At 36.8% G+C, this 27,758-nt stretch overlaps 1 protein-coding gene across 3 annotated transcripts in view; it reads right to left on the bottom strand.

Annotated features, from left to right (window-relative positions):
• The window catches only part of ALCAM (activated leukocyte cell adhesion molecule), a 269,642-nt gene that overhangs the window by 57,256 nt on the left and 184,628 nt on the right, over positions 1 to 27,758 (bottom strand). For all 3 annotated transcript variants that reach the window (XM_043995233.1, XM_043995234.1, XM_043995235.1), the window contains exon 2: positions 3,300 to 3,400. In XM_043995233.1, coding sequence (XP_043851168.1) covers positions 3,300 to 3,400 — 101 coding nt within the window. The remainder of the gene's footprint in view (positions 1 to 3,299; positions 3,401 to 27,758) is intronic.

The raw sequence follows: 27,758 nt of genomic DNA, 5'->3' as shown, positions 1-27,758 counted from the left end.
CATACCACATCTGCGGAACTTTGTTGCTTTTCGGATGCCACATTTACATGAAGGCCATAAACAAGCTAAAACCCATTCAAAAGGGGGTAAATGGGATGATGAGAGGGCTATAGACCATACCACAAATGGTCACTTGAAGATAATGAGCAGGTTTAGCCTGGGTAAGTGATTTAGAGGGGATATCAAATATCTGAAGGACTCTAACATGGACAACAGATTAGATTTGTCCTCTTCAGCATCAGAGGGCAGAAAGAACTAAGAGCAGTGGCTTAAGTTTCAAGGAATCAGATTTGGGCTTGATACAGAGAAAAAAAGAGGCAACTCCCCATCCCCCCCAACAATTAGTCTAAAAGTAGCATAAGATCTTTTGAGAGATAGTGGATCCCCTCTTGTGAAGGAAAATATTGAAGACTTTTCCAAATCTGAGATTATCTGGGTTTGTAATCAGATCTTTGTTTGTTTGTTTTTAACAGTAAAATGGTCATTAAATTCAGCATATATATATATTTTTTTGCCAGACTGACTGGAATATTTCTCCTCCAATTATCTTTGCTCTATGTGGAATCTCTCCTTTCCTCTATTCTCCTCTCCTCTCTCTCTCTCTCTCTCAGATTCTTATTTATATAAATAGGCAGGAAATTACTATTATTTTCAGTATTTCATAATGTAATTAACTTCTTTTTTTTATGACATATGTAAACCATCCCCCCCCCCCCAATTAGTGACTTGGCCAGGGGTAATTAACTATTCTTTATGGGAGGCATTATAAATGTGAGAAGTAAGAATGTTTTATACTGTTCAAGATAAAGTTTTCTTCAATTACTTTACAGGTAGTGGGTACATAGAGAAAGAAAAATGGATTTGGAGTCAGCAGACTTTAGTTGGAATCCTGGATTTGCTACTGAGTAGCTCTGTGACCTTGGACAAATTGCTTAACTCTTCTGGTCTTCTGTTGGCTCATCTATAAGTAGGTCAAGAGCAGATTAGGCTTTATCTAAGGTCCTTCCAGATCTAAGTAAGGGATCCAGTGAACTGCTATTGTATATGTAGCTGGACAATGAAAAATATCTTTGTGAGACTGTCATTATTCTCTTTCCCTCACTTACACTTGTTACTAGGTTATAAGCACACTCTATCCAAAAACACATATTGCTATGTACAAGCAAGATGAATCTGCGAGTGGTGTGAAGGATGGATTGCTAGAGGAAGAGCCCAGAGGTAGGGAGAAAATAGTTAGGAATATGATTTGGAGACAATTGAGTGGGAATGATGACCTACATTAGGGTTGTGACAATGGGAATAAAAGGCAAGAACAGAAGGGAAATAAATCCCATAGGCTCCCAAATTTAGAGCTGGAAGGGACCTCAAAAGACATATTAGTCCAAACTTCTCCTTTTACACATAAAGAACCTGAGGCCCAAGGAGAGTAAATGTCTTGTCCAAAGTCACATGGGGAGTAAGCATTAAATCATTTGAACTCAGGTCCCCTGATACCAGAACCTACACTTTTCCAACTGTACCATGATGCTGATTATATATAGCGAATGGAGGGCAAAGGAAAAGTCAATGAACACCAAATTTTCAAGAATGAATGGCTGGGAGGCAGCTATGTAGTGCAATGGATAGAGCACCGGCCCTGGATTCAGGAGGACCTGAGTTCAAATCCGGCCTCAGACACTTAACACTTACTAGCTGTGTGACCCTGGGCAAGTCACTTAACCCCAATTGCCTTACCAAAAAAAAAAAAAAAAAAAGAATGAATGGCTGGGTGAATGGTGATGACAAAGAAAGAAATGAGGAAGCCCAAAGAAGTGGTCAGCTTAGCGGGGAAAAATGTCAAATTCTCCTTTACCATGTTCCATCTGAGGTGCTAAAAAATCCAGGTGGAGATGACAGGTGAGTAATTAAAAATCTGAATCAGCTCAGCAGAGAGGAAGGGGATGGTGAAAAATTTGGGAGTCATCTAGGTAAAGGTGATAGTTTAAGTCATGAGAATGGATAATATTGATAAAGCATAGCATACAGAAACTGAGAAAACCTTAAGGGATAAGGAAGAGGATTAAGTGAAGGAGTGGTCACAGAGATAAGAGCATCATTAGGAAAATATGGTGCTACAAAAGCCAAGAGACAAAAAAAGCATCAAGGGTCAGCAATGTTAAATGTTCCATAAAGGTCAAGGAAAATGAGGTCTGAGAAAAGGCCATTGGATTTAATGATTATGAGGTCATCAGTGACCTTTGAAAGAGCAGTTTCAATAGAACAATGGAATGGAAACCAAATTGCAAGGGGTGGAGGGACCAAGTGGAATGGAAAAAAACTTTGTGTGTGGGTTTTTTTCCCCCCATGAAGCTTGGTAGTGAAAGGGAAAAGAGAAGCAGGCTTATACCTGAATGAGAAATAGCTATACTCTATTTAGGCTATAGCTACAGAGCTGATTGAAGGGAACTAAGCACATTTGTAGGCAGATGGTCAGGAGAGAGAGAGTGAATGAAGATGCATGAGAGGAAGGGGATGATTGATGAAAGGTGGTTTTGGAGGATACATAGGAGTCTGAATCTAGAGCCCAGGTGGACAATTTAGCTATGATGAGAAGAAAAGAGCAAGAGAGTTAATGAATATGTTGAGATGTTTACATTTGTGAAGGTAGGAAATTGAAAAATCATGGCCTTGATTTTAGTAAAAGTGAGAGTCATTTTCTGTGAGGAGCATGGCTGGATGAGGAAGTACAAAAGACAGCAGTAGGTGGTGAAATTTGGGACACAAAAGTAAAAAATATTTCAAAAAACCCACCTGGCTATTCATAAATCTAATGAATAGGTCCTAATTTATTTGTTCTACATTTGTTATTTTTACTGTGTGTTCAGAGGATACACACTAAATCTGAATAGTGCTTCACATGACTTTCTCTGAAAAGTGTATGTTCAAAAGCAGGCAATAATGGAGAGATGTTAAAATATGGCTCCTGAAGATTTAGACAAGGCCCAAAGCTTCCTTGGTAAGCACTATCCTAGGATTATCACTATTTCTAATGCATAAAGATGTCTTTTCAGACTAATATGATCTAGGGGAATAGGTCAGGCATTTTGGGGGGAGGGGATGGTGAAGAATAGATTCTGGCATGCAGGACTCAAGGAATTATCCTTGTGGCATATTTATAAGACTAATTTTACCTTCATACATTTTACTTGACAGCAGAATATTGCAATTATGTTAATCTGAAGCTCCCATTTTACTCACAGAAGGAATCTTATTTTGAAAATGGGAGACAATTAACAAAGTTCAAGGTAGGCTATACTTACATATTTCCATTTTCCAAACATAAGGGTCTGAGGTACTTCGAGACGGCAAGGCATCACAATGGTATCTCCATATACTGAATTTACAGTATACAATCCAAGGCCTACAGAGAAAAAAGAAAGAGAAGAATGTTTAGTATTATCTTAAAGCAAGCAAGGTAAATTAATTAAGCCTGGTTCAGGATGAAAAAGAAGCATGAATTTGTAAAGTTGGTTGTCTTCCATTACTGTAATTATTTATCCTAAATGGTGCTACAAGGCACTAAACATATTTGTTATTCAAATCTTAATAGCTTTTCTTTACCAATTAACCCTTTTGATACTGTGCAGTACAAACAAAGGGAGAGGAATTGGACCTGTCATTTTATTGGCATGGGGAACTACCAGATAAAGAAACTCCCTCTACCAATTCAGGCTGATTTGTCTTATGCACTGAGGCCTTAAGTGACTTGACCAAGGTTACACTATCAATAGGTATCAGGGATTCATTTTGAACCCTGGTCTTCCTTGCTTCAAGGAAGCTCTCTATCCACTATGTACATTGCCTCTCCATGGCATAGTTCAAACACACAAGGCCTACACCTGCTTTCTGGGTACACAAATACTGTTCTGCAGGAAAAGGATATGAATTGCATATTTTGCTATTTATCTTTCTCATTAGAAAACTCTGCCTTAGGGCAGCTAGGTGGCACAGTGGGTAAAACACCAGCCCTGGATTTAGGAGGATCTCAGTTCAAATCAGGCCTCAGACACTTGACACTTACTAGCTGTGTGACCCTGGGCAAGTCACTTAACCCTCATTGATCTTCCCTCTCTCCCTCCCCCGCCCCCAACAAAGAAAACTCTGCCTTGTCCATTGATAGACAAATTCTGAAAAGAAGAAAAGCCACTACAATTTAATGATTGTGATGACTGACATTTAGATACAATTATTTAAACTCATAAATATTTCCTTTATTTTTTATAGCCATTCAAAAAAAAAGTAGTAACATTCCCTCTACTAAAGTTAACAGTGGAAATGCAGATCCTGAATATAACTTGAAGTACTCTTTGCCTTTACTAATATAAGTAATGGAGAGACTAAGTTTCCACACAATTTTCTGAAAATATGCTCAATTTGATCATTTTGGTTCCAAGCGGCATCATCTGTTAGCTTCTTCTACATAGTCAGGATTTGCAAATCCAATGACTACTGAATAGAAATCATTATTTTGTCCACTTAGTTATTATCATAGTGTTGGAGGGACCTCTAAAATCATTTATCTGAAGTAGAAATCCCATTTACATTTCTGAGTTAACTACTAAGCCTCTGCTTAAGATTTCTAAAGAAGGGAACGCATTATCTCCCAAGATATCCCATTCCACTTTTGGATACTTCTGACAAGAAGTTTTTTTTTTTTTTCTCATAATGAGCCAAAATTGGCCTAAAAAGCTTGTAAAGGACTTTTGTATGTACTGTTTCATTTCAGACCCCACACACTCTGTAAGGTAGGCACTTTGAGAATCAGAAGGGTTAAGAGATTGTGGTCACAAAGCTAGTAAATGGCTAAGGCAGAATGAAGTCCAGGTTTCCTGACTCAAGATCCCCCACTCTATTTACTTCCTACACAAGAAGCCCTCTGAACCTGTATTGGAACACTGTTTTAAGGTTTACAAGGCACTTCCCTAAAATTAATGCTTAACATTGATTTTAGGGAAGTGCTTTGTAAATCTTAAAACAGTATTTATAGGGCTTTACGTGTGTGTGTGTGTGTGTGTGTGTGTGTGTGTGTGTGTATAACCATAACCATTTTAATCAATAGCCTGGGAAACTGAGGGTTAAGTGATTTGCATTTCTAGAACCAAAACTCAAACCTAATTTAGTGTTCTTTCCACAGAACTGCCCACTTACTTAATTCATATTAAACTCACTTTTTATTCACAATGTGAATATTAATGAAAGGAGAAAAAATGTCCATATTACTTAGGGCATTAACATTAGGATAATTTAGGCTTAAATTATAGTCTTAAATTAAAAATAAAAATTAAGGATGGATTAGGGATTTTATTATATAAATGTCCTTTTTGAGATATACTAACATAAAGTGATTTTCCCAAACTTTATTTCAAAAGTTCTAATTCTAAAATTCCAACCATAATTTGCTACCAATGAACAGAAATTTCTTGGCTTGTATTAATCACTGGGAAAAAAAGAAAAAAAAAGGAAGCATGTAAAGAATGAGATAGTCTATATAATATATATCATATTGTTCTCTAATATTATCCATCACATATATAGATGTTTACCATGTCTATATTACATACTAGTAAAACTATGAACACATGTAGCTGTTATTTTAAACATTAGGATGTAAAATATTATGACAATATAGAGGGACAAATTCTTTAACTTTGCTAATTCTACATTTGGCTGAGAAGACCTTTAAAATTTCAGTAGATATACAGAAGATGCAGACTTCATGGCCCTCAGAAATAACTTTAATTGGTTTTAGTTTGATTAACATCAATTGTTTCCAAAACCATGACAAAAATAAACAGAAGACATTTAATCCACCAGGTGGTGCTGAAGAAACACTGAGTTAAAACACTGAGCTAAACTCTCCCTCTCTAAAATAGCTTTACATTTTGCTGAGGCCTACAGGGGTGTGGTGGCAACCACATCTTAACCAATGCATTACGAACATCAAAACCTCATTATAAATAAAATCTAGATGTAGAGGAATGAACAATTTTCAAAGCAACATTGTAATTAAAGTCATAATTCCAATTTTTGTCAACTGCCTACCTTGTTCCTTTAAACATTGCCCTCCCAAACGATAGATAAATATATATTCTTATGTGGATGTATATACATATAAAGGATGAATATTTTATGTAAACAAGCAGGAAATAATTGGTATTTTCAGCATTTCAAACAGTACTCAACTTTAGACTGAGAAATATGAGATTTGAACCTGTAATAAAGAGGTTTGCTGTTGTATGCTCAGATTCACAATGAAAAATTACCTTGGTGAGGCTTGCATTGTTCTCCTTTTTCCTTTATAGACAAAAAGTTAAACCCCCTGAAGGGTGCTAAAGTATAGTATCCAAAATGCCATACCATCCAAAAGCTTATAAAAAGTAAAAGAAGAAATGGCATATTTAACTTGGTTGCCCCTGTTAAAATGAAAGCTGTGGGATTTTAGAACTACACATGGAGGAATAGGAATTAGTGATAGCCCAGAGAATGAATGGCATGTTTTTTTGTCTTGCCTCAGAACTTTTGGTTTTTAGAAATCCTTGGTTCAGAAAAGCACCATTTGCTGTAATATATAAGAAGTGACTGTATACAGGGCCATTTGAGATTAGTCAAATTAGGGAAAACTATCATCTACTACAAAAATATTAAACCACCTGCCCAGTGTATACACCTAGTTAGTGGCTGAGCTGGGACTGCAACTCAGGCCTCCTAACTCTCTTATTCCAGTACTCTTTCCACTCTACCAAACTGCTCTTTAAAACAAAACAAACAAAAACAAGAAAAATTTTTAAGGATGCCCTCTTTCACATCAGTTATTTAGAATTTCTTTTTTTCCTTCCATAATTATCTGGCATGTATGTGGCATTTCTGAATTTTTAAGAAAAGGGTTGTAGCAAGATGGTTCATCACCTCAGAAGAGCAACTGATGTGCTAAATATGAGTAGACAAGCAAAAAGGATAAAAGAGAAGAAAGGAGTAGGAAAACTCTGGTGTGGGGGGGGGCCGGGTACCTTGAAGTAAAACTGAAATAGATTGAAGAAATAAATAAGAAAAGAGGCCCACATACAAGAGAATCTTAGCATCCAAGTTCAAGAGCTAGAAGGGACATCAGAGACTAATCTAGTCCTACCATCATTTTACAGATGAATGAATGCTACAAGCTAAAGGAAAACAAGGAGAATTACCAAAAGTCGGTTGGGGGGGAACCTGACAAGACAGCAATAACAGGTACCAATTTTCCCCTCTCCTCTACCCTGAAGAGAAAACGGACCTATTGCAAAAATGTCTAGTGCAGTAGCTCAGAAACTCAATAAAAGTTTCTTAGGAAGATTTGGTATCTAAAAATAAGATCTAAGATCTAAGAAATAAGATCTAAGATCGTCAAAAAGTAGAAATAAAATTTTCAAAAAGACTGAAGTACTTTGAATGAAAAGTTATGTACCAGACAAGCAGGAGAATGAAAAGCTTAAAAAGATAGGATAAGAGGGCAGCTATGTGGCGCAGTGGATAGAGCACCGGCCCTGGAGTCAGGAGCACCTGAGTTCAAATCCGGCCTCAGAAATTTAACACTTACTAGCTGTGTGACCCTGGGCAAGTTACTTAACCCCAATTGCCTCACTTAAAAAAAAAAAAAGATATTAAAGATGCAAAGACAAAACTGAGACAGTTCCTGTCCTTTAAGAGCTTATATTCTAAAAAGGAAAGTACAAACACGTTCATTTCCACTTCTGTCTTAATGAAAGTACCAATTACCTTATTATTTTGTTCCCCACCCACAAACATAGGTTGACATTTATGTAATTAGGAAGCCAAAGATATCCATTTTCTTTGGGAATTTCCAATTCATACCACTATTAAGTACTATGTTGAATATGCTGAATCTCTAATATGTTGAGTATTGTGTACTTTTGTCATCATAAGTATTTAGATCTTGTTTTATGCAGCATTCTTGATAAAAGCAAGTAAGTCCTTGGAACCCTGAAAGCTATTAGCAATTCACATCATTTTCCATTTAAGGAAACTTGGGGGATTTCAAGTCAGGAACTGAGTTATGAGGATACTACTGTAAAGAATTAATTTGTATTTGAGGTTTTTATGACCCCATCTTTTGGCTAGAATTAAAAAAAAAACAAAACCTCGGCATGCACACTGGCCTCTGGGGCTCTGCAAATGGCACGGTGCTCCACCCACTGCTTGCAGCCATCACCATGGCACTGGCACCTCATGTCATCACCACTCGCCAACACCTACATGGGGCTGGCAAAATTATAATGATTGGAAGCCTAGTGAGGGCAGTCATGTGACTGTCAGAGCAGCCAGCCAACTGGCTGGGAGCTGTCTGGGGTCTGCTGGGAAGAAGGGGGGAGGAGATTCACCATTCTAGCTGGAAGCTGGAAGGCGACAGGATGCTACTGTGTATTCTCAGCTGATTCCTGGGCAGTGATGTTATTCAGGTTGTATAATTTCCCTTTCCCCATTTTATTTCCTTTCCCTTGATCCTACTGATCCTGTTTGTGTTTTTTTTTTTTTAAGTTTGTTCTTGTTAAATAAATCCTGCTCTGTTTTGAGGGAGGCTGCCAGTCTCCTTCCTTGCCCCAATATTGCATCGAGCTGCTTAGCTAACACTCCTCAATTAAAAATTGGTCTCCACACTACTATGGTATTTTCTTCTTCCTATGGTGACCAGAGATTTACAATAATCAAAACCTACCACACATACATACATATACACAGACACATGTGTATTTGTATATGTATGTGTACCTGTGTGTGTGTATTGGGAATAGACTGGAGTATATCTCATGGAATAATGAACCTTCACTGACCACTTCCAGGGAAACAGTTCAACAGTGAAAGATTTGGCCACTTAAGGATGATGAAGAAATCATCTTATTGGTTACTGAGCAGGAAAAACCAATGACTCAGTGAATCTTAAAAAACTAGTGACCCACCTTTGTTCTCTCTAGTCTTCCTGTGTGAAGACTATGCCAGCACTATTTGAGCCTCTTCTTGGAGGGGCAGGGGGAGAGGACTTGAATTCTATTGTCAAAAGAACATAAGTGGGTTCTAAACATCAGAGAAAAGTAGTGAATAGGGTGAGCTGTCGACTCCTTTATGAGTAAGGGTGTCAGGAAGGAAGGCAGCAGATGAAGGTGCCACAAACACTGGCTTATATCCCCTGGGCATGTCAGATGAAAATCAGGTGGTAAGTATAAGAACCCCAAATGACTTTAGAAAACTCTTTTCAAGGCCTTTCGTGAACACATCAGCTTCTCCTCTGCTGTGTAGTATTTACAACTTGTGATAGGATGGCCAATAGTTTAGGCTCTGGCAGCTGACCGTAGCAATTTGGAGATGTTAGCTTCCTAATTTTTACAGATGTCTTAACTCTTTCAGATGAAGTGCCAGCTAAGACCCACAGTGGCTGTCACCACTAATGATCCGGGTTCCACCTTTTGCAGGAGAAAGAGCTGTTTATCCTGATTTCCTTGCCAAGCCTAAGTTGGGAAATTACATTTAGCTTACCAGAATTCCCCCTGTAATTTTAGTTAGATAAATTATTCATAGCTTTGCAGCCTAAAGACTATTGGGCCCAGTTACAAATACAGAATGGTTGCCATATTTCTTCTTGGAGCGACTGCATTTTAGAATGTGAGCTGGTTTGGAGTTGGTGGGAGGGTGTGTATTATGCATGTTATGAGGATATTGGCACTCTCTATACGTATATACAAACACACATAGAGGTATGCACATAGTAAGCTTTTAAATTGCCTTTCAAGCCTTCTGGTTAGAAAGTGGTATATAAATGCAAACCATTATTATGAATTATTACTACTATGACTACTACTACTATCAAAATGTCATGGCATACAATAAAATGTGAAAATGGGCTATACTTCAAGAGAAATATGCAATTATTTAAGTATTTTTACAAAGGATTATTAAACCAAAGATGAAGAGCAAAGCAGCTGGGAAGGCTAATAATAGAATCAAGTGGAAACACAATAGGCTGACCAGAGTATAAGAATAATCTCTCAACTATAACATCCTGAAGTATAGGATATTTGTCAACATGAGGCACAAATCAATTACAGTCATGGATTGGGGGGGGCAAAATTTTTAAAGAGATACTGACAGAATATAATTTTCTAGGAAATATCATTACTTTGACATTTTGGACATCAGATACTTCACAGAGGTTGGCTAATTTCACACATTTTTAGGAATTGCTCTCTAATACAAAGACATTTGGGTTAGAGAATACAGCCATTTCAGAATGGCCTGACAACATCATTACCTTCTGAGTAACAAAATAGTACATTTAACTCTAAGTTGAATGGCAATTTAATAGGTAGATTCTACTGTTTTCTATTGGAATTTATCCAGAAGTCACCATTGCTATCACTATTTACTGCAGTGACAACGCAACATTGCCAGTCAACTGACAAGCGTTTATAAAACATTACTTTGTGTCAGGGACTCTACTAAACACTCAGGATACAAAGATAGGGAGTAGTGGTGGTGGCAGTGGTAGCAGTAATTGTGTTAATAGCTACCATTTATATAGTGCTTACTATGTACAAAGCACTGTTCTAAATTCTTTATAGTTATTATCTCATTTGTTCCTCATCATAAACCTGGGAGATGAGTGCTAGTATTATCCCCATTTTACAGATGAAGAAACTGAAACAAATAAAGGTCAAATGACTTGCCCAGGGTCACACAGCTAATAAACATATCTGAGGTGTCAGATTTTCCTGACTCTGTGCCCACGACTCTGTCCATTAAAAAACAAAATAATCTCAGCCCTAGAGGGGATTATATTATATTGGTCAGATAAACATTTATTAAGTGCCTACTATGTGTCAGGTACTGTTCTAAGTGCTGGGGATACAAAGAAAGGTAAAAGATAGTTCCTATTCCCGAGCTATTGAGTCCATGGAAGGAGTTGACATTCAAACAATTATGCACAAACCAACTATTATATGGGATAAATTGGAAATAACAAAGGGAAAGCACTAGAATTAAGGGAGATGAGGAAAGGCTACTTGGGGAAGGTATTATTTTAGCTGGGCTGTGAAGGAAGCCAGAAATCCTGGAGGTAGAGATGAAGTGGGAAATGCCCAATTAAGTCTTGTTAAGTGTCTTGCTCAGGGATCATCAGCAAGGAGACCAGTAGGGAAATGCAATGTCTAAGAAAACTGGAAAGGTAGCAAAGTCCAGGTTATGAAGATGTGTGAAAGTCAAACAGGATTTTGTGTTTGATCTTAGAGGTGATAGGGAGTTTACTGAGTGCCATAGTCAGATCTCAGCTTTAGAAAGATCACTGATATCTAAGTGAAGATTAGCCTGAAGTGTGGATGGAGGATTGTGGCAGTAGACCAGCCTGTAAACTATTGCAATAATCTAGGCATGAAGTTATGAGGACCTAGAAGTAAGTGGTGGCAGTATCAGAGCAGAGAAGCGTAGAAAAGAGACCTGTTATGTAGGTTAAATTGACAGGCCTTGGCAATAGATTGAATATGAGGAGTAAGAGAGAGTGAGAAGTCGATTACATCTAGGTAATGAGCCTTGGTAACTAGAAGGATGCTTTTGTTGTTCTGTCATTTTCAGTCATGTCCAACTCTGTGACCCCATTTGGGTTTTCCTGGCAAAGATACTGGAGTAGTTTGCCATTTCATTTTCTAGCTCACTTTATGCATGAAGAAACTGAGACAGAGGTAAGTGATTTGCCCATGGTCACAGCCAGATTTGAACTCAGGAAGATGAGTCTTCTAGACTTGGCACTCTACCCACTGGAGAAGGGTGCCAATACTCTCAGTAGTAATAAGGAAGTTAGTAAGAAGGAAGGATTTGGGGATCATGGAGAGATGTTATAATGAGTTAAGTTTTGGACATGTAAAATTTAAGATGTCTAAAGTACATAAAATTTTAGGTTGTCCACAGGCAGTTGGAGATGTAAGGCTGGAGGTCAGCAGAGAGATTAGGGCTGGATAAGGAAATGTGATAATCAGCATAGAAATGGTCATTGAAATCCAGAGGAGACGATGAGATAACCAAATGAAAGAGTATAGAGGGAGATGAGTGAGCATAGGACAAAGCCCTGGGAAATACCCTTGGTTAAAGTGTTTGATCAGGTTGAGGATCCAGTAAAGGAGACTGAAGGCAGATAGAAGGAGAACCAGGAAAGAGTGTTATGAAAACATAGAAAGAAGTGAATGTCAAGGAGAATAGGGTGTTTGGCAATTTCAACTGCTACAGAGATCAAGAAAGATGAGAATTGAGAAAGGGGCACTTAGATTTGGCAATTAAGATATTAAATTTGGAGAAAGCAGTTTGGGATGAATATGTTGCCAGCTAGATTGGAGACGATTAAGAAGAAAGTGAGAGGAAAAGGTAATGAAAGCATCTATTGTAGAAGGTCTTCTCAAGGAATTTAGCTACAAAATTATGATGAGACAGAAGATAGTGGAGATGGATGGATCAAGTGAAGATTTTTTGAGGATACAGGAGACATAAGGGTATATTTGTTGGTATTAGGGAAACAGCCATTAGACAAATAAAGATTGAAGATATGTGTGAGTTGGATAAGAAAGGGGCTGATCCTCTGGAACAGACAGAATGGAATAGAATCATTTGTGCACAAATGGGGATTTTCCTTGGCAAGAAAGTCCACCTCATTATGTGAGACAGGTGAGACAGAAGGTAGTGGGAGATGGCATTTAGATGATGTGTGATGATGGAGGACAGAAGAGGCATCTTCTCTCACTCAGTATATAGCTTCATTTTTTCTTGTCTGAGAGAGTAGGGGGATGAGGAGCCGTGGGAGGTTTGAGGAGGGATGAAAAGGTCTGGAAGAACTATTGTGTTGAGTGGGACAGTGAATTAGGAACATGTAATGGACGGAAGGGGGGAGGGGGAAGAGACTGTCCGCAGCCTTAGGCTCCTCCACGGACAGGAAGCTGAGACTAACAAGGCTCTAGGCCCCTGTAATTCCCTAAGCACCAAAGCATGGAGTGAACTGAGGCCATGATGCAAGTAGTGCCAAGACCCAAATGGACCTCAGCTAAGAGAAGCAGAGCGAACAGGGACATGTAAAAGGATTATCTTGCATCCGCAAATGCCCAGTCAAAGTTATGTAACATACATTTGTAGTGGACTAAAGCTGTCTGGTTTTATGATTTTCTCCAGCCTCATTCAACAGTATATGGGTAGGAGTGACAACAATTCACATATAAGTACACAGAAAATAAATACAAGGTTATTTTGGGGGGGCGGCACTGATGAAATCAAGAAAAATCTCATTTAGCAGATGATGTTTGAGCTGAACTTTGAAGGAAACTAGAGATTCTAAGAGTCCCAAGTGAGGAAGGAGTAAATTCCAGGCATGGGGGATAGATAGCCTGTGCAAATGCATGGAGATAAGGGATGGAACTCCGTTTTTGAGAAATAGCAAAATGGCCAGTTTGACTAGATTGTAAAGTGCATGAAGGGAAGAGATGTTTAATGAGTCTGGAAAGGTGAGCTGCAGTAAGGTTTTAAAGGGCTGTAGTTGTTAAACAGAAGAGTTTGTATTTGATCCTAGAGGTAATAGGGAATTGTTGGGGTTTCTGGAGTAGGGAAGTGATATGCTCAGACCTGTATTTTATGACTATTTTGTCAGCTATGTGGAGAAAGGACTGGAGAGGGTAGAGGTTTGAATCAGGAACACCAATAGAAAGGCTATGTTTTAATATTTCAGGTAAGAGGTGATAAGGACCTGAATTAAGGTGTTAACTGTTGTTTGTCCTTCATTCTTGAAGAGGGCCATGATATCTGGAGGTGATGTCATGACTTACACTGAATAGGGTTTAAGTGAGGGAGAGCTCCTCCAGAGTCATCTGGGTCCAGTAGCAAGATATATATTGGGATGACTGAAGATGATCCTGGATGTTTTAAAGGCAATTGGGGTTAAGTGACTTGCCCAGGGTCACACAGCTACTATCATGGATCTGAGGCCAAATTTGAACTCAGGTCCTCTTGACTCCAGGGCCCATGTTCTATCTACTGTGCCACTTAGCTGTCCGCATTTCCACCAGTGTTAACTGTATGAGTGGAGAGAACTGAAAGATGTTTTGGAGACCAAATTAATAAAACTAGGTAATTGATTGGATCTGTGGCTTGTGATTGGATTGTGGGATAAGGAAGAGCACCAAGTAAGAATGATTCCAATGCTGTGAACTTGGGCAATCTGAAGGATAGTAGTAATGCTTTAAAGAGAAAGAGAGAAATTAGGGAGAGGGATGAGTTTCATGGAAAAGATAGTGAGATATACCAAATGAGTGTAGGGACTGTCCTTTTTGTTTGTATTTTTCCTCCGGTGCTTAGGACAGTACCTGGCACAAAGTGTTTAAAAAAGGCTTTATCTAACTAGTTTTAAAATACTTATTAAACATTTCAGTGCAGCTGTGATAGTCTCAGTGCTCTAAAAATAGTTTGAGGGAGATAACAATAATGTACTTATGTATACATAAAGGAGAGAGAGTAGAAATCAAATATGATTCAAAGTATACAGTGTTGGAGGCAAGCACCTGTGACTAAATCCAGCTGCAAATGTTTATTGGTGATGGGATCATGGGTCATTCATTTAGCCTGTCTAACCCTCAGTTTCTTCATCTATAAAATGGGGATCATAGTATCTATAAATCTACCTCACAAAACTACTGGGAGATTAAAATGAGATAAATTAAGTTAAAGCACTTTTCAAACATAGAGGGCTATATAAATGTCAGCTGGTATTATACCAAAATTACATTTTTACAGAATGAGTTGGGACCAAGGTCAGACTATTAAAATTGATTTTCCACAGAAAGGGTGAGGATGAGGAAATTAATATTTTTCCTAAGACAGGGGTTTTCAACCTGGGGTTTGTAAACTTTTAAAAAAAATTGATAACTATTTCAACATAATTGGCTAGGTGGTAGCCCTATGTATTATAATTTAGGCATTTAAAAGCATTGTTATGAGAAAAGATCCATAAGCTTCAAGAGCCTGCTGAAAGGATCCATGGCACACAAACAGAAAATGGTAGGAATCCCTGCCTTAAGGTTTTTATTGGGGGAAATAAATGCTGGCATATATAAACATACTTTTATTCCTCTTCTTTTTCCTTTTATTAATGAACTGCCTTACAAAAAACTTAATTAAAAATATATAGAATACTCTTAGGAATTGTTTAAATCAGTAACAGTCTGTTGCTTTCATTTAATAAAACTGTTTTTCCCCTATCAAAATAGTATTAAGTAAAAATTGAATTTTATTGTATAACTAAACATTGGGACACTCATTTAACATCTCTGGTCCTCAATTCCTTCAACTAGAAAAATGAGGATATTTAAATAGATATTCTATAAAGTCCTTTTCATTTTAAATCCTATTATTCTAAATTACTTAAAAATGGTTAGTCACAGATTCTAGACTTAAAAGGTAACTCAAGGATCCACTTGTTAAACCCCTCAACTCAGAAGGTTTGAGTTACTTACTCACATAGCTGGAAAATGGGACAACAGATATTCAAACCCATGTCTTTTGATATCAGATTCCATGCTCTTTCCACTACATCAAATTTATACTTACAGTGGCCTTTGTAGAGGGAAATATATTTGTATAAATATAAATCACAATAATGTAATTTAAAATCTGATTTTCCTAGAGAAGCAATATTAGGAAAACAGATTAACTTTATGATACCCACCTTTTGATTTGAATGACTATAAAAACCTTATTCAAGTACAAATTAAGGGCATGTCAATGGAGTCTGTGTCTACCATCTGAAAACTAACCAGTCTTCACAATGATGATAGGAGGGTGATCAAATTTTTTTCCTCATAGAAACTTACGAAAATTTTCTATTGATGTTCTACACTGGTGAACAGAGTGCCTGCATTGAAGAAATTTTGGATCCATGGAATTATTTTAGCAATATTTGCTCCAGATGCTAACATACAGTGCTTTCTACAGTTTGTCATTTTGTTGTTATTCAGTCATGACCAATTCTTCCTGACCCCATGTGGGATTTTCTTGGCAAAAATACTGGAGTGGTTTGACATTTCCTTCTTCAGCTCATTTTATAGATGAAGAACTAAGACAAGCAGGGTTAAGTGACTTGCCCAGAGTCATACAGCTAAGAAGTGTCTAAAGGCAGATCTGAACTCAAGAAGATGAATTTTTCTGACTCCAGGGCCAGTGCTCTATGGCAGTCTCTAGGCACCTTGCCACCCAGCTGCCCTTGGTTTATTATTAACTAACTCTAGAATATTCCAACATTTCTGCAATTTCATTAATTTGGCTATACACTGCAGCGATTCAGATGAGAGCTCTTCCATGCTCATCCATTTCCTCCTAAGAGTTCATCATGGGTAAGGCAACCAATATTTTGGAGGCCTTCCTTGAGCTTTCCTCATATTCTGAGTATACCAATGGTAAAGATAAAGAAAGTGTTCACGTACTTCTTTCTTTTGATGCATGAACAATTTCTTTTTAAAAAATTACAAATTTACTTGATGCCATCCTCTACTCTCTGCTTCTCCTCTGTAATTCTCTGTTCAAAGGGTATTGCAACCTTCCTTCATCCACCTTAAGGGTGATCTTCACTTCAGTTTTCCCAGTACTATAAGGTTCTATGATTTATAGCCATACAACATCATTGGAAAATGTTAGTATTAAAAGGATAATTTTTTGTTTCAAAGAGATTCTTGGAGTTATCTAAAAAACTACACCATGTCCCAGACAAGTCTAGACCATTTTCGTCCTCATGTTCAATCCTCTATCCAATTCTTTGCCAATATGCTCTGTCAAGTCTCTTTTTCCCTCCCTCCTTCCTTCCCTCCTTCTCCCCTCTCTCTCTTTTTTCCATCTATCTCTAGACTGATCTTTGTATGATATAATATACACAATTGTATTATATTTCTTGTGGAGAAATAAAAAAAGGAAACACATGACAATGATTCAATGTTGACTATGATTCTATTTAGAGATATGTTGGAAATTTACAATATTAACCAAAAAGGAAAAGATAAGGATATGAATAAAGTACACTATTTAGTATCAAAAAGGACAAAAAATAAGGTGAAAAGAGCTAAAAGAGAAAAAAGCCAACTACTTTATTTCCTCTCATCTATCTCTTGTTCTCATCTAAGTTTAGGATCACAGATTTAATGAATGGGGTATTTTGTACCCTAATAACTGGCAGCATGGCATACCTGCAGTGTACCTTGCAACATTAAAGCAAGCTTTTTATTCTAAGGCAGAATAAAACTGTTGAATTAAAAAAAAAAGAAATCAAAGGAGCCTCACTGGTTTATCTAGTCCAACCCTATCATTTTACAGATAAGAAAAGAGAGTCAGAGAGGTTAAATGACTTGCACAAGGTTGCACAGGTTGAAGTGAAAGAACCAATATTTGAACAGTAGAACCCTAAGTCCACAGCCAGTGCTCATTCATCTACATCATGTTGTGGTCGATGAAAGGCTTATACCATCAATATTTTGTATGTAATTCAAGATGTTTATAAAGATAACATTTTCTTTAAGTTCAATTCATCTTTTTGACTAGCTTCGACCGAATGCAAGAACAAGTGAATTAATTTTATTTCCATAACATATGGTTTCTTTCAACTCAGTTAAATAACCTATATAATGAGAGGCAGCATATTGAGGTGGGTAGAGAGCCAGTCTTAATAGTCAAGACCTGGGTTTAAGTGCTGCCTTATGTGATCTGGTGTTGACACCTGGAGCACTGAGAGGTCTAGTCTGAAAAACTAGGAGTTCAATAGAAGGTGCCAATCTATATTGGCAGGGAGATCTTCCTTATCATGAGTTTTCTATACAAAAGAACCAATAAAATATACCAATACAGTGAAGTCAAGGAAATACAAAATCAACTGAACGTGTAATTTTTAATATTCTCCATAGTAGATTGAAATTCCCCCAGAGAGTAAGGACTTGCTATGCACATGTTAGATGTTTAAAATGTGTGTCAGATTGGATTGAAATTAATTATTTGGCATTTTCTACATACTTAATATCACTAGAAAAATATTTCTATTTTTCATTTTTAAACTGGTTATTTTGTTATGATATGGGCATACTCCTAGTTATTTTCCTGAAACTACAGGTGTAAGTAGAGCATCCTGGAAATTGCCTTTGGGAATTAGGAAGAGATGGTTATTTTGAGGACCTACATTTGGTAATAATACAAAAATATGAATGACTTATGAAAGATAGGAAAAAAATATGTTCTAAGATCTCAAACATTTCCTTCAGCATGAAAATCCATGTTTAGGTATTAAGAGTATCAATGCTAGTTAAATGAAGAATAGTATCATTTTCTCATGCATTTTTGATGTAAGTTCCATTGAAACTATGAATGTGGTTCAATTATTTTGGCAAAAATAGTATCTGCACTATATTCATGAAAGCACTATCATCAGCAAGGCAGGCACAATACTCCACAAAAGACTCCTAATTGCATCTTCTGAAGTAATGGAAACTTTTGGTAGTTCCAGACTATCTTCAGAAAAAGTATGTTAATATCCAATTTGTTTTACACATATAATTCTGTATTATGACAACAAAAAGACATTTAAAGTTAAAAAAAATCCATGCATGTTAAGAAATTCATGGTTTTAGTCAGGTGTGTGTGTGTGTGTGGGGGAGGGTGACATTCTCCAGAAATTCTAGCTAACTTTGTACAACAGATATGTAGACTCAAAAGAGTTGAGTTGGAATCCCAGCTCTTCCCTTTATGATTCAACTTTAGAAAAAACATATTTATTCATCGCTTTAAGACTTACAAAGTATACTTTTCACAACAGCTTTCTGAAGCAAGTAAAGCAGATCTTATTCTGCCCAGTTTAGAGATGAGTAGACTGAAGCACAGAGAGTGAAAATGTCTTATCTGGGGCCATACAATTAGAAAGGCCTTCATCCTGGATACAATTCTGGATCGAGGCCAGACCTCTCCTGACTCCAGATGCAGAGCTCTTTCCACTACAACATCATATTCTCCCTTTGCAATCTTAGACAAGTCACTTCGCCTCCTAGGGCCACACTTTCCCCATCTTTGAAATGTGAGCTAACTTATTTCTAAGGTGGCTTTCAATTTTAAAATCCTGTGACCCTACTGTTAGAACTGGCAAGAGCCTTAAATATCATCTAGAAATTCTTTTCAGATGAGAAAATGAGAACGAGAGAGATAAAAGAACTTACCCAACATCAGACAACTACTGAGGGGCAGAGATGGGACCAGAAGCTATACTTCTTGGCAGCCAGTTGAGAATTCTTTCTATACTTCCTCTAAGCCCCAAAAGCACATTCCAAAAAGCTAGACTAGCCTTTCAAAATATCTAAGAAAAAAAATATAACATTTATTTTACGGTCTGCTGAATGATACATACTAGGTTCCCTTTACCGGCATGTTATATCAGGAATACCCACATTTTCCATTTTGCCAGGGTATCATAAAAGTTTTGACTCAATGATAAAAGCTTTGAACCTTCTCTTTACATGCATCCTGTTAATGTTGGCCTTATCCCTTGTGAATATGTATTTGATCCATCAAATATGGGAAGCAAACTTAAGCCCAAAGTGGAAAAGAACAATTTTAGAGATTCAGATTTTGTTTTCCTTATTAAATTCTATGTTACTAGAGGGCAAGAGAATGATGGAAGGATGGAAGTAGTGAATTATAACTTTTTCTAAGTAAGGCATTCCTTTTTCTGGCCTTTAGGAAAATTATTCAGATTAATATCATTTTTATAATAGAATGAGTATATCATCTTCTAGAGAAATTTGAAGGGAAGCAAAGGAAGACAGGACAGTTAGGTGGCCCAGTGTATATAGAGTTCTGGGTCTGGAGTGAGAAAGACTCATCTTTGTGAGTTCAAATCCAGATTCAGACACTTACTAGCTCTGTGTGAGGCTCTGAGAAAGTCACTTAACCCTGTTTGCCTTGGTTGTCTCTTCTGTAAAATGAGCTGCTGAAGGAAACAGCCAATCACTCTAATATCTACTAAGTCATCATCGAGTGGCTTCGTGAAGAGTTAGACATGACTAAAAAATGATGACAACAACAACAAAAACAACAAAAAAAGGGGGCACTCTCAAAATAATAACAAAAAACCCTACCAAAACAAAAACCCAGTTCAGTTATTTACAAATATAATGGCTATTCATTCTAGGATCTTGAGAAGGCAATATGGCAAAATGGCAAAATGGCAAGAGCACTGGATTTTGAATCAAAGAACTTGCATTTGAAGCCTAACTCTGATACCTACAATCCATGTGATCTTTGTTAACTCCATGGTCCTCAGTGCCCTCATCTATAAAACAAAGGGTCAAACTTGATGTCCTCTGAAGTCCCTTCCAGTGATAGATCCATGATCCTATGATCAAGTAGTCTTTATTTAACTGTCATTCCATTGTGTTCAACACTTTCTTTGGTAGAGATACTGAATGCAATTTCCTTCTCCAGACTATTTTTACAGATGAGGAAATTGAGGCAAACAGGATTAAGTGACTTGTCCAGGGTCACAAAGCTACTAAGTCCCTGAGGCCATATTTGAACTCGGGAAGATGAGTCATTCTGATGTTAGGTCCAGTGTTCTATCCACTGTCACCTATCTCTTTATTTAATAGATGAGAAAACTGAGGCCCTGAGAAATGAAATGATTGGTTACACAACTAACAAGGAACATAGTTGGTATGTGAACCCAAGTTCTGGAACTCTAAATTCACTATGCTTTCTCTCAGAAATATGAAATATCTGAAAAAATAGTGTTTTTAAAAATTAATGAATAAACGTTTGCAATTGGCTGGCATTATCCACACAGTATAGAAATAAAATTCTTCCCCTGCCTGGGTGGGACTTTCAATGTAAGGAACACTGATGAGTAAGGGTAAACAGAGACAATTAGAGGTCTGCTTCAATTTTGTTTTTCCCCCAGGCAATATTCTTAATTGATAAGTGATAAGTAGTGTAGAAAGGTGAAAAATCACTTGGGAGAGAGCTTAAAAACAGCTTATTTTTCTTATTTCTAAGAGAATCACAGAATTAGTAATGAATTCATGTTCTTGGGCATCTGGCCCAGGCTTTGTTTATTGCTTCGGCCTTTTTGTACTTATTCTGAAAGATATTATCTCATAAAAATCTTCATCTGAACAGTCACATAACCGAGTTGGTAAGAAAGTCCAGCTTAAATATAGTACTAACCATTTTTATTTATTTATTTATTTTCCTTCCTCATGCTTAAGTCTCTGCCTCTAGGCTATTTCCCTTTGGAAGAATAGATCCTCCTCGCTACATCCCCCACCCCCTAAACCCCACCTCTGAAATCTTCTTATATTAGTTCAAGGTCCAACTTAGATACTACTTTTATCATAAAGTCTTCCCTGATGCCCCCAGATAAAAGTGAATTCTCTATAAAAATTTCAAGACATTTGGGCATTTTCTTTGCACTTATAATGTAAATGTGCCATACTGTGCTATATTATACTGCTTTTGTTATATTGTTCTTTCTGTATAAGACTGTAAACCCTTTGGGGACAGGAACTCTGTCATTGTTCATCTTTTTATTCCAAATACCTAGGATATTGTGTTGAACATAGTAGACACTTTTTGAGTTTTACTGAATTGTTGAACTAAATAGACATATTTGCACAGCCTCAGCTCACATTAACTACAGGACTTCATTTGGTACCCCACCAAATCCTTCTTGGAACACATTAGGATATTAGGGATGAGATACAAAAATCATAACCAAATAGATTACATAATTCCTCAAAAGCAAGATAACTGAGGCTCTCCCATGCCCTACTTAATGAAATATAACATTCTGGCAGATGGAAAAAATGTCCAAAAATGGAAGGAAGAATTATACTTTTCAATGCACATAAATACTAGATGAGAATTTCCTGGATTGTAAATTCCTTGAGAGAAGGATTTTTACCATATCTTTGAATCTCCAAATGACTAGCACATTTGCACTTAAAAATAAGCCGTTAATAAATGTTAGTTAAATGGAACTAAATTGAGTTTATTTTGTTTTTAATACGTCCCTTTCTTTCTCTCCTCTTCTTTTACCCTAGTCCTTTATCTCATTAAAGCTAGCAGATTTGTAGGATTTTCCTCCCTTCCTTTTCATTGTCGTTTTTGTTTAGTCATTCAGTAATGTCTGTTAAGTCATGACCCTTTGGACTGTACTGTCCATGTGGTTTCCTTGGCAAAGATACTGGAGTAGTTTGCTATTTCCTTCTCCACCCTTTTCATTGCATACTTTAATTACTTTGACAATATTGCCTGAAAAGTCATAAAACCTTCTGATTTTCCAAGTCAAACCACAAATAAGCATAGAGGTGTGTATGTGTGTGTTTGTGATGAATACATATATACATATATACATGTATATATACATATATATGTATGTGCATACATATATACATATACACACACATATATCTATATCCAAATAGGCATGCAAACCTAAAATTTCTATCCTTCCTTTCCATGGTCTCATTTAATATGCACTGAAGTAGAGGGTAGTACACAAAAGTATTCAAGGGCAAAATCAGAGCCTCCATCAGTAGAGGTGATCTGCATCACAGCATGGGCTAGGACTGGATATTTGGGTAAGTCTCAGTAGGTGCACTAACTTTCCGACACTATTGAGACCTTTGATGTGCACTGTGTTCTGTGTGACAGGAGTGCAGATTGTCAATTGCTACTTCATGATTATGTTCATTCCATATGAACTCTTCCCCACTGAGGTGCTAATACATTTGGCTCATCTCTTCATTTAAAAAGCAAAAAAAAAAAAAAAATCCTTTGATGCTTTATTTGTGGTCATTGCTTGCAGAGATAATGACACTAAAAATTCCCCTAGATGAAAATTATCACATATTCTTTTCAGTTCTGTTATTTTTTTAGAACTTAAAAAAACCCCCACCAAATTCATACACACGCAATAGTATAGTAGAGGTTAAAATAATACTTTGTAACTCTTACACAGTAAAAAAAATGCCAAGTCATACAGAAGAGCCATAATTTCTATGGCAAGAGTTTAGACTGTTTCATATGAATTATTGGAAGCTTTGTTTAGGAATGTTTTAAATTTTACACTTAACAGGTTCCAAAATCTCCCTCCTATTCCCAACTCTCCAATAAATAGCATAGTTTATATTAACAAGTCAATTAATAAATCAAGCCAGTCAAACAAGATATTAAAGAGATGCTTATGTTTTCCTAGTAGCAAAAAGTCCAAATGATGATCTTCAAAATCACAGTCTATTTGTAACTATAAAAAATTCTGACATCACTATTATTAGTACTGCTCATGCAGGAATTACACCACCATAGTCCCACCTCTTAAGTGCAATGTTGGTACATACTGTCCCTTTTTTTCTTCTTTTTGGAAATGCAGATAGCTTAAATATAATAGTACAATTCTTGGTATGGGTTCAACCAAATATCAATCAATCAACAAGTATCTGTGTGCTGCCTACTATGTTTTCAGCATGAGAGAAAGGGTTTTGGTCAGTAAATCATAGACTTTTAGGGTATCTCAAGCACTTTAATAACAATAAATAAATTACAATATTATGTCAAAGGAAATTGCTAAAGAGACTTATGACTGAGCAGTCACCAAGGTGAACCAATCCATAAAAAGGACTGATTCAAATTCAATACTTAGAAATGACAGCAGAACATAAAATATAGTCTATGGCTATTAAAACCTTTGTTATTTTAAGCCAAATTCTCATCAAATGGGTAAGAAAGTAATACAAACTGCTCAAGAACAGTAAAAATTGAATATCTCAGATGAGCAAACCACAATAACTATAAGTCAAACTTTTGACCCATATTATTTAATGACAATGTTGGGAGGTATTATTTTCTCAAGATAGTGGAGAAAACAAAGTTCTTTAAAATATCAATGATCTGGTGGCAGCTAGATGGCGCAGTGGATAAAGAAAGCACCAGCCCTGCATTCAGGAGGACCTGAGTTCAAATTCGACTTCAGACACTTGACACTTACTAGCTGTGTGACCCTGCGCAAGCCACTTAACCCCCATCCCCCCTCCCCCCCCCAAAAAAATCAATGATCTGGGTACAGAGTGGTAAAGAATGAAGAATTAGGTAAAGCAAGCATTTGATAAGTACTGAGCTATATTTTTCTCATGAGCAGTGCTAACAATTTTTTTAAGTGATTCATTTTAAAAAAAGAAATTTGGGGGATTTAATGCATTTAAAATTATTGAAAAATTAGAAATTTCCCTTCAAAATGAAATCTTCAACTTCTTTTAATATACAGATCAAGAGGACTTTTTACGCTTGTTGTATCCTATGATCAAGTTCATATTCTCCAACACATTGATGGCTACTCTGGTGGAAAGGTGCTAATGCTTTGTCTCTTCAGAAGTATATTAGACACTTTGTGTGAAATCACGAACTTGCAGGGCAAACAGAAAGCTGCCTTTTTGTGTGACTTACTTCACAAAGCTTGAGACTAAATAAGCATAGTGAACCAAAGCAAATATTAACTCTTGTAGAGGCAGGAATCTGTATTTCCAAACACAAATTTTTAACTTGAAACTTATTTTGGTATTAACATATGCCAGCCTTTTACCATTTCTAATATCAGCAACACACAGAGAAAGACAAATCCAAAGCTAAATGTGAAACTGTGCTTTAGTTTTGTACACTGTCTGATCTTTGTACCAACCATCTTGAGTCTTGGGATCAAGCATGGTAATGTAATTTGAAGGAAAGAAGCAGAGAGAGAATTAATGTTCTCCGTGGCAGTTTTAATGTATGGCCATGTTCCAAGTCATCCTTGGTAGTAATCAATGATTTAGTATTACAAGGAACCTTAGAGATCATTTTGTCCAGAAATCTAATTTTACAGATTAGATAGCCAAGTCTTAAATTCAAGGGATTTACCCAAACTAAAAAAGGAGTTAAGCAGCAAAACCAGTATGCCTCTAGGTTCTCTGCCTCAAAATGCCATTCTCTTTCCACTATATCACTTTGTGTTAATTCAATACCTGCACAAGTTCAGAGCAACCTTCAGCATCCTGTACTATTTATTTATTTTATTTTTTGGTGGGGCAGTGAGGGTTAAGTGACTTGCCCAGGGTCACACAGCTAGAAAGTGTCAAGGGTCTGAAGCCAAATTTGAACTCAGGTCCTCCTGCATCCAGGGCCGGTGCTTTATCCACTGTGCCATCCAGCTGCCCCCATCATCCTGTACTATTTATACTATACCATGAGTTTGAGATTAGCACAAAGGTAAGTACTGGAATTCAACACTGTAATGACAAAGGACAGCATTTTTTCTTTCAATTCTATCACTTCATTTGTATATGATACTATCTAACATAGCTTTGGATTGAGCTTTGCTTTGTCCTTGAACCATTTCACCTGACCAACCTGCTCCTATCTCTCTCTCTCTCTCTGCCTTCCTTGCCATCACTGAGCAAATGCTGCTTGATTATTCTTACATTAAATGTATTCCTTATATTAGGAAAATCTTTCAAAGATGGAAGTTTTAAATTCCAAAGACTGGCTGGGATCCAAGTCCTCACAGCTGGTGATTTTTTCCCTGACATCTGATGATAGGTGGCACATAACTGGTGAAATCCACTTAGTAAGTGATTGCTATATAACTAGAAAGTCCTCTCTCTCCTTCCCCCTTTCTCCCTTCCTCTTTTCCTCTTAGCTTTTCAATGTTAAAGTTTATTCAGGCAAAGATACAATTAATATGCAGTTATGCTCATAATGAGTAACTGTCATTTGCATATTCTGTTGTTTAATCTTTCAATAAGAGAGTGTCAATGTGTGTGATAGTAGAAAGTATATTTTATCTCTACTGTAAGATTTCTATACTTGGAATGACCTCTTAAAACAGCATAAAATTAAAAAAAATATTTACTTGAATTATGTATGTGATCTATTTATCTATCAAAGAAATATCTACCATATTTTTAAATGATTTGAACGTAGCATATATCTAAGAAATGTTAAATGAATAAAAACTTCTTATTGTTGATAAATTTTCATTAGGAATAATTAAAGGCTAATTGTTTTTCAGACTCATAGCAGCATGGTAGTGGGGAAGGATCATTAGCTTTGTAGTCAGAGCACATAGGTTAAAATCTTGTTCCTGATTACTTTAGTAACTGTATTACTTGGGGTAAGTCACTTAAACTTTCTACACCTTTATTTTCTCAATTTGTAAAATGAAGGGTTCAGCTAGATGATCTTTAAGGTCCCTTCTAGCTCTGCCTATAATCCTCTGACCTTTTATAGTCATCATTGTTAAAGGAGGTGTTCAACATTAGTAAATTTTCCTATATAAACTCCTTCATGTTCAACTTTTTTATAATAAAGCTGTTTCTCATAAACAAAAGCTATCTTCAAAAATATTCATAACAGCATTATATGTAATTAGCAAAGAAGGCTGTAATCAGTGTCAAACAATAAATTGATAGTTAAATGAATTGTACTACATTAATTTAATTAAAATTTTCATGCAATTAAGACCAAGATGATTCTGGAGGAGAGAGTGAGGCTGGTGTCTTGCACAGCCCTTCCTCATTTAAATCCAATTCATTGCAAGTCGTGACATCATCTCTCTGATGTCATGGTCCTCTTCAAGGATAAAGCACAAGCAACAGCATATGAGGAATGTAAAGAAATCTGGAAAGATCTTTATGAAATATTGTAAAGCACAAAAAAGAAAAAAAGAAAGAGCTGATCACTTAAATAAAAAACCAACTATGGGGCCTGCAGGGTGGCACAGTGGATAAAACACTGGTGATGGATTCAGGAAGACCTGAGGTCAAATCCAGCCTCAGACACTTGACACTTATTGGCTGTGTGACTCTGGGCAAGTCACTTAACCCTGATTGCCTCACAAAAAAGAGAGAGAGGCTGACAGACAGACAGAGAGAGAAGAATTCTAGGCCTAGGGAACAGCCTATGGCAAAAGTACCAAAACATATTGACTATGTACTGAATAGTTAAGGTCTCAGCTATATGACCTCTAGATGAATGATTACTATATTCTATGCCTTAAAGAAATCTCATAATGAATTTGTTTAAAAGTTCTTGGTAGTTTTAGTTTCTCGGTACAAATGGAATTTCTGAGTATGAGCAGGATGGAGCTCTTTCCATAGGAAATATAAACTTAATAAACAATTACCTTGGAGTAAAGAATGCAAAGCTTCTCTTTCCCACTATTAATATCAGCAGTTTTCCAACTTTTCATTTCTTCTGATAGATTACAAAATTAAGGATGAATTTTTTTTTTTTTTTAGTGAGGCAATTGGGGTTAAGTGACTTATTTAGGGTCACACAGCTAGTAAGTGTTAAGTGTCTGAGGCCAGATTTGAACTCAGGTACTCCTGACTCCAGGGCCAGTACTCTATCCACTGCACCACCTAGCTGCCCCTGATTTTTTTTTTTAATGATATATTGCTGAAAATAGCACCTCACTAGAAATTAACCTTGCCTAAAGCAATAGTTGGGGCAGCTTGGTGGCACAGTGGATGGAGTGCTGGCCCTGGAGTCAGAAACTAATTTTGTGACCTTGCGAAAATCACTTAATAGACTCAATTTCCCCATCTGTAAAATGAGCTGGAAAAGAAATGACAAACCATTCTAGTATCTGCCAAGAAAACTCCAGG

The sequence above is a fragment of the Dromiciops gliroides genome, chromosome 3, assembly GCF_019393635.1.
Source record: "Dromiciops gliroides isolate mDroGli1 chromosome 3, mDroGli1.pri, whole genome shotgun sequence".
Lineage (NCBI taxonomy): Eukaryota > Metazoa > Chordata > Mammalia > Microbiotheria > Microbiotheriidae > Dromiciops > Dromiciops gliroides.
This window is presented reverse-complemented; position numbering and strand designations above follow the sequence as displayed.